The 14,217-nt window shown below is 34.5% G+C and overlaps 1 protein-coding gene and 1 pseudogene across 1 annotated transcript; one reads left to right on the top strand and one right to left on the bottom strand.

Moving 5' to 3' along the window:
- Positions 1-4,992: 4,992 nt before the first annotated feature.
- LOC108871634 lies at positions 4,993-9,686 on the bottom strand (annotated as a pseudogene).
- Positions 9,687-9,977: 291 nt separating this feature from the next.
- On the top strand, positions 9,978-11,774 carry LOC103864401 (BAHD acyltransferase BIA1-like). Its single transcript, XM_009142153.2, has one exon. The coding sequence runs from the start codon at positions 10,087-10,089 to the stop codon at positions 11,401-11,403; it is 1,317 nt and encodes a 438-aa protein (XP_009140401.2). The 5' UTR covers positions 9,978-10,086; the 3' UTR covers positions 11,404-11,774.
- The last annotated feature ends 2,443 nt before the right edge of the window (positions 11,775-14,217 follow it).

The following is a 14,217-nucleotide window of genomic DNA, read 5'->3' as shown; positions in this document are numbered from 1 at the left end:
CCAACACCCGTAACCCTAGCTAGGAAAGCCACCAGCATATAGCACGCCGACGAGGAAACAACACTCCGAAGCACTCACGGCGTCAAAAGAGAGTCGGAGTCCACCGAGACGCCAAGGCAAGACCACATGAAAAACTCTGAACGCCACACCTCCGACAAGGAGCGGTACAGGCCAGATATAGAGATCCACCACCGGAACAGAGAGAGGAGTCGGCCTCCTACCACCACGCGCCGTCACCTTCAAGATAGGGTAGATCTGGAAAAACCCCCACTCGCAAAACCCTAAAACGCCGACCCTGACTCAACCACCTCCTCTCTAACCTCACTTCAGTACCAGAGAACCAAACCACAACCACCGGGTCCGGTCGCGACTCTGGCGAGGCTCTTCTTCCAGGGTTGAAAGCATCTCGGTTGGAGAGAAGGAGGCGAAAACAGAGCAAAGAAACAGAAAAGAGGAAAGGATAGGGAGAGAACCCTCCGGCGGAGCTTAGACGGCCCACGCGCCGGAGGTACACCGGAGACGCTGGAAGTTTGCGAAAGAGAAAGTCGGGTGGTGGGGAGAGAAAGTCGGGTGGTGGGGAGAGAGAACAACCGAGATTCCGTTTCCGTAACCATCACTATTACTCCTAAGAAAGATGATAACAGCCGTAGCCGCGTGAAATGGACCATCAAGGTCGAGAAGTTTGATTATAGCAAGGAACAAGCAGACTTCTTTCTCATAGCAGCCGATCATATCCGTGAGACTATTATGGCTGCATAGAGTTAAGCTTCGTAAATAAATGTTATAAATCGAAAGGTTCATCTACACATAGGACCGTCTAAATAAAGTGGCATGCACCTATATCTATTTATATGTCTCTGTTGCATGAATTTCTTATAACAGTTGGTATTTGGGGATGCATGGACGTTGTATGCTCGATGAATAATATATTGATATTTGCATATTTCTGTTAGACGGACCAATGCTTATAATACATCAAAAAGGCTAATTTAATATATCGATTTGCATATTATTGTTGGACTGGTGGTTTATCATTGACCAAAAAACAAAAGCAAAAGTAAAAAAAAAATATTATAACCGAAGAGATATTGATAATTGTAGCTATCATCCGTAACCTTTTTCTTGACAAATTAACAAATTAATTAAATGTTAAGTAATAGATATTTTTTGAAACACATTTAGTAACAAGACTTAATTAAATTTATTATTACTAAATGTATGAAATGTTGTTCAAGGGCCTTGAATCAAGGCATTGGTTTAATTAACGATTGGTAAGTTGAGTGACGTGATAAGTTTCTGATATTTTTTCGATAGTCACAATCACTTTCAATATATCATCATATTCGCATGTATACACACTCATTTTTACTAACAAACTGCAATTAATTATATAAGGTTCTAATTAGTTGCTACATTAAGAGCATTTCCATCCCTATTCCATTTTTTCTTTTAAAATGGAGTAAAAGTAAATATGAAGTAAGGAATGCTCCAACCCAACTCCATATCTCATTCCATAATGAAATTTACTTCATAAATGGAGTAATCTTTTTGTTTGTTTGTTCATGACTCCATTATGGAGTGGGAAATGAAGTAGAGTTGGAGCAATTTTACTCCATTTTCACTTTTACTCTATTTTGAAGGAAAAAATAAAGTTTTACATTGGAGATGCTATAAGGAGATGTAATCAATTGAGTCTGGAAAAAGAAACTTTGGTGAATCATGAAGTGGAGCAGTTAGATACCTGTCATAAGCGATTCAGCAAAAGTTGATGTATATATCCATTTATAGTAAATAGATTGATGAACACAAACTTTCATCTCTGTTAGAGAATAATCAACTTAAATCTCTTTTGCAATATTAGTTATTTTATCTCGTCTAAATTTCCATTATATTAACCTTTACATTACATGCATTTAATTGATTTATCATTAAATTCATATTTCTCGATCAAATTTAAACCCCTGAAGATCAGCTCTGATATCTTGAGCCTTGAGGAACTCCATGACGCTCAAATTAGCAACCATCATTAATTCTAATGAAGACGGTGACGCTAGCCACGTGAATCGACCGCGGAGTTTGGGAAATTTACCGATGACAACCTTGACCACACCTATCATCAACACCGCTGTTTTTTCTTAACAATCTTCAACACCGCTGTTTATCTCTTAAAGAAGATCGATGACATGCTTCTTAAATAAACATATTCTAATTAATTGTAAGGTTCACTTATATGCATATTAAAATGTCTACATAAAGTGGCATACTATATATCTATAATTATTGCAGTGTATGCACGTAGCTCTTATAAACGTTTGACATCCGGGGACGGGGGATGTATGGGTTCGTAAAACTATGAACTAGATTTTGATCCGCGCTTGGAAAGCGCGGAGTTGTTGAATTATATTATAATACAAAGTTTTATTATATCGAAAAACATAATTTTTAATAGCTATATAATCTACAAATTAGTTTATTTGAGATTTTATATGTACACTTTTACGTAAGTTTCTTTACGACATGAGAATTATATCCGGATCAAAAAATAAACCGAACCGACCCGAAATTATAGGTTTAGTTCAGGTCGAGAGAAGATAACCTATTGGATTTTTTTGACCCGCAGGTCTTTGTTTGAGTCCGGGTCCTACCCTAAACCCGATCATAAATATGTGTTTATTAGGTATATTTGGATATTCCGAATATGTTTCCGATATTATGGATATTGTTTTTAAGTTTTTGGTTTACGATTAGAGTTTTGATTTCAGGTAAATTTTTCAAATTAAAAAAAAAATTGGGTATTTGGATAAAATTTTTTAGTATTTTTCAGTTCATCATGTCAGATTTTGAATAAGATTTTAAATTTTTAGGTTTTTGAATTTTTTTGGTATTTGTTTGGAGTTTCAAATATTTTTCATGTTTCGGATATTTTTCAGATTTTTCATATATTTCAAATTCTTTTAGAATCTTAAATACCCGAACAGATGTGGACCCATTACGTCCATATCAGGTCCAACAACCTTTTGATATAGATTTTTAACGTTATTGTACAAAAACATGGTTGATGAAATATTTTTCTGAGTAAAGGTATCATAAGAAATAATATTAAGATCTGTTAAAAATATTTAAAATATTGTATGTTTAGAATGATTAATGTATTATCAGAAAAATAATAAATAGTTATACATAACTCCAACAACTTTTTTATATTAGATTTTTTTAAACTCTTTCATTTTTAATAGTATTGATTCGTTTTAAGTGAAAAGTATATAAAAGTATAATATCTTAACAAATAATTTTCAAATCTTGAATAATCAATACTGATATCGTGAAGTCAGGTTAGCTTTAATAAAACCAATGAATTTCTTCATTTTTGTGAAGGTAACATGAATATTCAGAAAAACCATTTTTAAATATGAAAATATTATCAAACTATAGACAGTTGAAAGTTTAGTATATGATATGAGATTTTAGTGAAAAAGTTTATATATGATATGATTACTTTATTATAAATAAAAAAGGAAGTTAAAATGTACACATATATGTCTTGTAATTTATCTTGCTTTAAATCATATATTATATGATAAAAGTGATAATATAAAACATTAGTTTCAATGCTTTTATGATTAAAAATCAAAATGATAAATATAGTAATAGTAATGATTAGGATTTAGGAGTGAGATTTAAATAAATAAAAGAATTGACTAAATTATTGTTAGAGAAATATATGGTAACATATTTAAGGTAAGACCAAAAAATAATAAGTTAAATGAAAGGGTCCAAACAATTTTTATAGGTAGATTTTTTTAGACTCCTTCTTAATAGTATTGATATATCGATTGGCATATTATTGTTGGATCAATAGTTATATAATATTTCGCTCGTAACAAAAAAAAAAAAAATTTCGCAAAATGGTGGAATTAATCCGCAATTCATTAAATTGGTTACTGAGATATGCAGAATAGCAACTCGTTGTTTAGTTACGATTCACATATATTTCATATTTGTACCTTTAAGAAATCATTGAGAATTCGTTATCTTGTTGAGAAACTATATTTATTGTTGATCTTAAGAAACTAAACTAATTGACTGATCAATAACTCGAGTGTGTCAAATAAAGATATTTAGAAGCTTTTGTTTTTGGCAAAGGGACTTTGATTTAGCGTTTAAGCTCACACCAATTAATCTAATGTGTCAACAATATCACAATCAAATGGTATGTCATTGTAGCATTTTAAGATCGAATTCACAAAGAACTAATGATCTATAACACTAAGATTATACAAGCTTTCTTAATCTAAGCAAACAAGAAGATGCGTGATTTGTAACAAACTAATATCCTAGAAATATAAACAAGGTGATCTCAAATCCAATCAAGAAATAAGTGCAAGAATTCAATCAAATGTTAAGGATGGATCCATGGGCAATGATAATTGATATAAGGTGATCAAGGTTCAATCTAGGATGTTCAAACAAAACAATCAACAAGTCTATAGGTCTAGATCTCATTCAAATAGATTAATCTATTGTGGCAAAAACCCCTATGCTAATCATGAATTAAATATCAACTGTCGTTGGCTAAGTAATCAAGCATGCATGAATCACAAGTCTACTAACCACTTAAACATCTCGGATATCAACTGTCGTTGGCCAAATATGTAAAGAACAATACTAAGTTCATTCAAGTATTTTAACAAACACCTTCTGGACGTAGAATAGCTTTAAGTCTAGATGAGAGTGATCAAGTCTAATCTAGCATTAATAACACTTACCAACCATAAAACAATGTTAATCAAGCTATAAACATCCTAAATATCCACCTAATCACCCTAATCTATCTAACCCATGAATCACAAGGTCACTATTCACTAATTTCCATGAGAAACATTAAACTCATGTAAGGATCAAGGCTAATCATGTTAATGAGCAAGAGAAACACAAATATAAGATGAAGTACTTTTTTAGATTATAAAAAATTCAAGCTTTTACAAGTTTAGACAAAGTCTTGAAAGAAAATGAGATATATTAGGGTTTTTAGAGGCTAAAACTATATATAAGAGCATGTGCAACAAAGAATCCTTAGCTCGAATCTATAAAAAAAATATATTAAAATATTAGTGTGGGGCACAAATTTTGTAAGGATCAATCCAAAAAATCCTAACATAAGGATTGATCATAGTTTCTTTTCGTTACTGTGTCGTGGGCTCCATGATACGTGGCGGCCCATGATTGGTCTGTTTTTAATTTTTTTTTTAATTAAACGAAAAAGAAAAAAAACTAATAAAATAATTAAAATTTAATATTGGAAATCGAGCTCTCTAGGTCCACCATTGCATGTGCCCTAAGAGGTCCAAACTCGTGTTGGTTTAATTGAATTAAACCGGGTCAAACCGGAATTAACTGGTCAACAGCTCAAAATCTCGACCACGAGCGGCTTCTTTCTCCCGCTCCAGCAAGCCGCTACCAAGCTCGCAGCGGTTATCTTTGACCGCTGTATCATGTCGATATCAAACATGGAGGTGATGCAGAGCGAGCGGCCAAGAAACACTGCTACATCAAGCCGCTGAGGTCGCTTGAGCTCGGACTTCGTCTTCTTCGTCTTGGCCAAGCCCCTCTCTCGATCTACGCGTTTATGCTTCAATCTCTACCGGCGTCTTGTTCTTCTGCAGTCTCACCGTCATGGTCGTCGTCTCACTCAGCCACGAACCTAACGGCGACCAAGATTCATTCATGGGGCCAAGTCTCCATCTCCTCGTCGCAATCCCATAGATAGGACGCCTTGAAGCTCCGGAGTCGGGACTGAGCTTCACCTTTGTCATCGTGGATATTGGGATCGTGGTGCTCGGGATCTACTGCCATGAGAAGCTCCTTCGCCGTTGGAGTCGAACCTCACCGTCGCGGCTCTCTACGGATCAAGAAACACACCAATGGCCACCTTTGGTGTTATTGCAACCTTGGTCCCTGACCTTTGAATAACGTCATATTTGACCCCAGACTTTCATAATGTGCAATTAACCCCTTGAATTTCGTCCCAAACTTCCAAATATGCATTCCAACCCCTATGATATGCAAATATTGATGCAAATGCAACATAAAGACTTAAATGCAACCTAGAATAAACATAATAAACTAAAATATGGATCTAAAACTCATCAAAATCAAGAGATATCAGACTTGTAGTATGAAAATGTGTGCAGCAGCACTTAATCTTTAATTTCTATAAATTAATGCAGAGTTTTTTTTTTTTTAAATATATTATTATTAAAGCTACGGCCGAATTCGTACAGTTTTTGAAAAGCTTTTGCAAAATAAAGGGAACATGATATGAACCAGAAACAATCAGATCAAGCTCTAATTGATAATGAGTTCGCAGCAGAACAACTCTAACCATGTCCACCACGGTTCCCACGTCCTCTGTTTCCCCGTCCGCGACTTGTTGAATGCCAATGCATCTCCTTAGCCTTTGTTGAGGGTTTAACTGGCCTTTCTCGAAGGATTCTTTTGCCTGGAGGTGTCATGAGATCCATCGAATCCGGATCTTCTTCCACATCTGATGAATCTTCTTCTTCCTCCGCACTGAACAATAAAGCAAATTTGTTAGACCCAAAGTCAGGCTCAGCTGTTCTACTACCATCCCTTTGGACCGTAGAAATTTTGTTAGCAATAGGAGTGGTGACTGATGATAACTTTTGAGCAGACTCCAAGATCGGAGACTCCATAGGCTCGTTGATGCAAATAACTGTTGGAGACATACTCAAGTATCGAGATTGTCGCGAGTGAATGAAGCTCATCCTCGTTCGGATTAACTGGATCAGCGGGGAGAGTGTTAGAAAGAGATACCTCCATGCCGGAAGGAATAGAAGACTCAATAGGATCAGAATTGTTATCAACTGAAGCTGATGGGGTATGGACATCCTCAATGTTAGAAGCAGTGACATGTACTAGAGCTAGTGATTGTTTTGCAAGAGACTGATCAGAAATAGGAGCAATAGACTCTTTTTCAAAGCCATTCTTCACCTCACCATTTTCAGATTGCAGACAACGCTTCACTTTGTGTCCTAACTGTCCGCATCTACTACAACTAGTGGGTAACCAAGCATATTCTACATCCACCATTGAAATAAAACCTGTTGTATCAGTTGCAGTGATCCTCGCCGGGAAAGCTTTACTCAACTCAACTTCAACTAGAATTTTTGCTTCTCCCATGTGAATGGGATCCAAACGAGGTTTGTGAGTCGCCATTGGAGCTCCCAATCCAGAAGCTATGTGACTAATTCCTGGAATTGAGTAAAGAATGTTGGGTATCTTCTTTAAAGTCACCCATATAGGAATAGTTTTGATCTCAGGGATAGCCAAAGTTGCTTCAGGAGTCCACAGAGCAACAACCATTAAACAGTCATCAATATGCCACATACCCCTCTGAAGTACCCAAGTCCTAGAGGCTTCATCCGGAATGTGAAACAAATAATTCGATTCACCCAACTTCCTAATGGTAATTCTGCAGTTTCTACCCCATAACTTGTTGAAAACCGCATAAATTAAACCACCAGGAGGAGGAGAGCATCTATAGAATTGTCCTAAGATGTATTCTTTCTGGTTTTGTAGACCTTGGAGCAGAACATATGAAGGAATGGTTACCTTTGGCGTGCCGTCTTCTAGATATTCTGGTTCTGTTGCTCTATACAGATTACGCGATGCCGGATTCATTTTTGCAGCCCAAGGAAACCGAAGATCGTCCTCCTTTCTGTCTAACGGTTTCGGGAGTCCATGAGCTACAAACTTATTAGACATAGTCGCAGGAACCTTTCTTCCCATCCTTCCAGAATTCTGACTCGGCAAAGACGGCCAGTGATCCCGAGCAACTTCTTCTCCATTTGATTCAAGAGACGAGTTCATCAATGACGAAGGATTGATGAAGTTGAGCGGTTGAGCCCATGCCCCAAGCCGTGAAGAAGGAGAAATTGAAGATGTATCAGTATCCATTACTTTCTTCAAATCTGAATCCTTTGAAAGGGGCAGGTGAGCATCATTATCAACACCATCTTTAGAACCTTCAACAGTTTCAGAGTCGACTGGAGTAAGAGCAGCTTCGACCAAAATGATATCACCAGGAGGCTCCACCAGTGGTTTCGTAACGTGGAAATTTGTAGAATCCAAGATCGAGGAGGCCATGGCAGAGAGAGGTGAAGAAGATGAGCCTGTAAAATGGACTCACCGTTGTGTATAACGGAAGAGTAGCCGGCGACGTATCCGCAAGATCGGATTCGCCGAAGTTCGCCGTAAATAATTAGGTTTGTCTCGAGAGAGATTTTTGGGGGGCGCGTATAGCACACTCGCCTAACAAAGTAAATTTTCAAATTAATGCAGAATTATGTTGTCTTCAGAGCCGGTCTTGGGTTAAAGCCCGTAAAATTTGGATTTTAGGCACCAAATTTTGGATATATTCTAGGGGCACCAAATCAGTAACATATATTTCTCATTGGTCCAGTGGTTAATGCTTCTCTTGCTTTTCTTATGGTGCAGCATTGCATGTTCGACTCTTGATTTTGCTTCCATTTTTCTTTTCTTTTTTGAGAACCTTCTTTTTTATTTATTTTGAAAATAACTTAGAGAATCTGACAGGTTTTCATTTCTTTATTGATTATCTTAGTTTTAGTGTTTATATAATTGTATTACGATTAAAGATTTATAATTTAAAAACTATAAGAAAATTTGAAAAAATAGTAATAAAATTGTATAATTATAAAAATAAAAAATATTTCAATTTTTTAAAAATAGTAGTATATTTCTGTTATTATATTATTTCATATCATATTTGAATAGATTTTTTTTTAATTATGTTGTATAATTTACTATCGTAATCTAAAATGTTTACTAAAATATAAATAAACATTAAATGTAATTGTCCATGTCACATTTAACCATAAACCATACTATTACTTCTATTGTCCCATTTATTTAGTGAAAATATTTGGAAAGATAACATGTGTCAAATTAAATCACTTTGCAGATAATGTCTAAAAAAAACTTTACACAGTTGAAATCAGTTATGTTAGATGTCAACGTGATGGCATGTCCTTTCCCAATTTGTATTTATGGAACAGTATACGTGCAAGTATACTTCCGGTTTACAATCATATACTCACATAAGAAAACTATACACGATTGAAATCACTTTTGTTAAGAGTTAACGTGATGGCCTTTTCCTTTCTTAAGTTGTATTTATTGTACAGTATACTTGCGGTCGACAATCATATACTCACATAAGAAAACTATACACAACTGAAATCAATTCTGTTAGAGTCAACGTGATGGCATGTCCTTTCCCAATTTGTATTTATTGAACAGTATACTTGCGGTTTACAATCATATACTCGCATAAGAACTATACACAATTGAAATCAATTCTGTTAAGACTTAAGAGTCGACGTGGTGGCATATTCCTTTCCCAAGTTGTATTTATTGTACAGTTTACTTGCGATTTACAATCATATATATACTCACATAAGAAAACTATACACAATTGAAATCAATTCTGTAAGAGTCAACGTGATGGCATGTTTCTTTCCCAAATTGTGTTAACTGTACAATAGTACAATAAAATACTCTCTATTTCTAATTGATAAGTATATGTTTGAATGGAAACACGTATTTTGAATTTTTGATGTTTTAACATTTTCTAAATTTAGCCTATAATATCTATTTTTAAAATATAAACCTTAGTACTCTTTCTGTTTCATTTTAATTATCGTTTTAAATTTATGCACACATATTAATAAAATATTTAATTATTAATATTTTATAAATAAAAACATCATTACATATATATCTAATCATATTTCAAAACCAATAGAAAAATAAATTAGAAAATATAAGAAGTCATATATTATGTACATTTAATAAATTTTATATTGAAATTCTAAAACTACACTTATTTTGAAACATAAATTTTGCTCTATGACTGCAACAGACAGTTAAAAAATCATTATTGACAAAAAAAAGGACAAAAAAGTATATAAAAGGTAGATAGATCTATTGCTACTTCCATCATCTCTTTTCGCAAAGCTTTCAACCACTCTTAGAACGAATACAATGGAAATGGACTTAAAGCTTGAGGTGATGGGGAGAGAAGTGGTCAAACCTGCTACACCCTCACCTCATGATCACCTTCAACTCTCTCTTGTTGATTTCTCTTGCCCTGCAGTTTACGTGTCAATCATGTTCCTCTACAAATCTGAAGAACTAGTCACTGCATCGCCGGAGATCATCTCAAATAAACTGAAATGCTCTCTGTCCGAGACTCTCTCTCGCTTCTATCCACTCGCTGGAGAGATAGAAGGCGTCTCCATCAACTGCAATGACAAAGGAGCCGTCTTCACTCAAGCACGCACCCATCTCCTTCTCCCCGAGGTCTTGAAAAACCGCAACGTTAACTCTCTAGAGGAACTCTACCCAAAGATCGAGGCGGGAGATTCTCCAACGAAATGGCCATTGTTGAGTGCCCATATCACTTTCTTCGGGTCTGGATCAGGAGTGGCTGTCTCGGTCTGTATCTCTCACAGGATATGTGATGCGTCTTCATTGCATATGTTGTTAACAGACTGGGCAGCCACGACGGCAAACAAGAAGTCAAATGTGAGCACTCATCAGTTTGCTGAAGCCACCATTTATCCTCCTGCTCCTCCTCACATGGCTCTATTACACCCCCCAACAATGGACTTAAAGAAGTGTATAATGAACCGTTTCGTCTTTGAGTCCTCTAAGATCGCTGAGCTCAAACGCAAGGCCGCCAGCCAAAGCGTCCCGATGCCTACACGTGTGGAAGCTATCACGTCAGTTATATGGAAATGTGCTACAAATGCCTCACGGTCTAACTTGGTTGCTCCAAGGTCAACGCTCATGTATCAAGCCATGGACTTGCGGATTAGGCTTCCTTCTAATGTTTTGTCACATGACACGATTGGTAACTTACAAACAGCATTCTTTCTCAAGAAAGACGCAGAGAGCAAACTGGAGATCAGTGAAACCGTGGCCTCGTTCAGGACCGCCAAAGAAGGACTCAACAAGATGTTAAAAGATAATGTCCAAGGCAATACAGTTGGTAAGGGTTTGCTGAGCGTGATGGGAAGTTGTATGTCGGAGTTCAAACCTGACATAGACATATACACAATGTCTAGCTGGTGCGGAAAGCCTTTTTACGAAGTTGATTTTGGATGGGGTAGTCCGTTCTGGATGGGATCCCCTTCACGTACCATATATGACAACATGGTGTATATTGCACTGATGGACTCAAAGGATGGGGGAGGTGTGGAAGCATGGATAAGCTTACCTGCAGAAGACATGTCTGTGTTTGTCCATGACCAAGAGTTGCTTGCTTATGCAGTCCTAAATCCCCCCGTACATATCTAAGCAAATGGCAATATCAATATCCAAGATTGCACAATTATTGGTTTAATTTTTTTCCTACTTGCTTTTGTATTTCGCTTGAATAAATTGACAATCATTCAAATTTCTTGTCACTTTAACTCGAATGTCCTTGATATGTGCACAACCAGATGACAAACCAGATATGATGTCCTATATAGTATGTCTCCCAAATTGTCATATTTTTTTTTATTTTAAGATTAATTTAAAATGTTTATCTAATCTATTAAAAGAGGAGTACAAAATTAGATTATCCCTTAGTTTTCCACTATATTTACAATAGCATGCCACTGAAGTTATTAATTAACCTATCTTTTAGGATTTTTGTCTTTTCTCTTCAATTAATGTATTTCCAAAATCAAATTCTAACTAAAAAATCATGGTAACAATAATTAATAAACCTAAATTTTAATATTAATTGTCTTTTCTTTTTTTTTTATTATACATATGTGTGTTTGAAAATAATTAATTCCATATATACATTTCATAATTACATACATTATACGGTAATTATTTTACTAATTCCACATATACATAGTAAATAGTATACAAAAATTTTATTATACATAATCATAAAATTGTGATCCATAAAAATAGTTTATACAACAATTTTATTATATATAATCATAAAATTTTGATCCATAAAAAATAAAAATACATTTGTGTGACTTTACAGGTCATATTCTAAATAAATAGATGATATAACTAAGGGTTTACATGATAAAATAAAACTACTCAATATAAACTATAGAATTATTGTGTTTAGAAATGTCATATTAAAAATAAATTAAACGGGTAACTTTTAAAATATATATTATCACTTATACAAATAAATATTTATTTATAAAAAAAACTAACACCTGCGCGGGTGCGCGGGTCAAGCTCTAGTAGACCTTTAAATCTAATTACATGTAGCCCTAATTTTTGTTGTCAACTTCTTGCTTTTCCAGTTAAATATAAGAAAAGAAGAATCTTAATTTTTCACAAGATGGACAAATCAGATGTTTGTTTCACAAAATATTACCACATAAGCCTGCAGTTATTCTTAGTATGAAAAGCTATTCTTATGGAAAACTAGGGTCGGGACGGGATATATTTTTACTTATGATTTATGTTATTATTTTTTGTATGATTTTGTGGTTTGTATTTAAGTTTGCATTTGCAAGCGACGTTTAATGATTTTTGTCTTCTAGAAAGTTTTAAGTAAGAAGGGATTATATGTGATAAAATATATTTTGTCTGTTTACAATAGTTGTTTCTAAATTAAAAAGTTGTGGCATTGATACGCTGTGTAGGCTTCAAATAGTTTTCATGTTGTTTCTTTTAACAAAAACTTAATCTCATATTCGGTGCGTTATTTGTGGTTTGTAATATTTTGGGTTCGGAAAAATTGGATTGTGATAATTCTTTTGTGTATGTTATAAGAGTAATTACTTTTCATGATGAAATCATAGTCTTTCAACATTTCAAATCGCGCGGGAGTTTGTTCAAATTTTAATTTAATTTTCTTTGCATATTATTTGAATATATATATATATATATATATATATATATATATATAGATTTATAAGAATTGATTATAAAATAAGGTAGTATAGAAATTTGAAACCATTTTGTTACTTTTTTGTATTAAATTTGAAATGTTAGAACTCATAGTTTGTTGTGGGTTTTATTATTTGAAATTATAGATTTAATGATATGAGTTAGAAATTAACTAATTGTTCATTTTGATCTAATTTTTTTTGATCATTTAGGTTTTACGTAAACCATCTTTTTGGTTTAGTTCAAAATTATTTTAAACGGGCCAACTAAGTTTGTAGTTTGCAATCTTGGTTTAATATACATACAATTTATTTTAAAGAAGTTTGACCAATTAATTAAACATGTTATTTTTTATAAACAATTTGATGGCCATATAATGTATATAACTATATTGTATTTTTTATGTTAAGATTTGAAAATGGTATTATAATTACTTTGATGTTTTTACGTGTGTATGCAGTACCGGCTCTGGCCACAAGCAGGAGAAGTATGGGCTTCCGACTGCCACAGAATTAAATATTTTAGCGGCCACAAAAATACTAAATGTGACTTTAGCTTAGTGGTCTCCAGTATCTACATTAACTCATGAAATCTCCGCCTTTCTTTTCTTTGGTACGTCTCTTCTTTCGTCATTTCTATTTTTTTATTGTGTCAATCATTCAGCTTTGATGCTTTCATCTCCTTGTTTCAGGTCTGACTTTTTTGGAGAAGACAACCGAACCTATGCTGCTTAGATTCACCATCTTTGCTACTGAACACCATCGTTTCTTCCAAAGCTACCGCTTTTGCCATTTTCCACCACCACCATCACCGCCGTAGGCTCATAGCTCCTTCCGCACACATGTAGTTTTAAAGCCTCGGAGAAGACGCCTTCCGATGATATCCCGACAAAATTGAGCGTCACGGAGACCTCTCTCTTGTAATGTAAAGGTCCAATTATGAAGAATAAGTAGAAAGCAATGTAAAGGCCCAATGGAAAATAAATAGAAAGCGACGAACGATTAAATGATACGGTAAATTTTGGTGAGAGGGACAAGTGTCGATACCATAGAGCTTGAATTTGTGACCTGGAATCCTAGGCGGCGCTCTCAGAAGTGAAATAGCTCTACTTTATATATAAAAATGGTAAACACATTACATTTAAAATTTTGATATTTAAAAAGTAAGAATCTGTTTAAATAAATGAAACTTATAAATAGACGACACTTAACTCAATATATATCTGTTTAAATAGTATTTTTTTATTACGGTATCGAG

Source organism: Brassica rapa, chromosome A04 (assembly GCF_000309985.2).
Source record: "Brassica rapa cultivar Chiifu-401-42 chromosome A04, CAAS_Brap_v3.01, whole genome shotgun sequence".
NCBI classification, from domain to species: Eukaryota; Viridiplantae; Streptophyta; class Magnoliopsida; order Brassicales; family Brassicaceae; genus Brassica; species Brassica rapa.
Note: the sequence above shows the minus strand (reverse complement) of the source record. Positions and strands in the feature narration are given on the sequence as shown.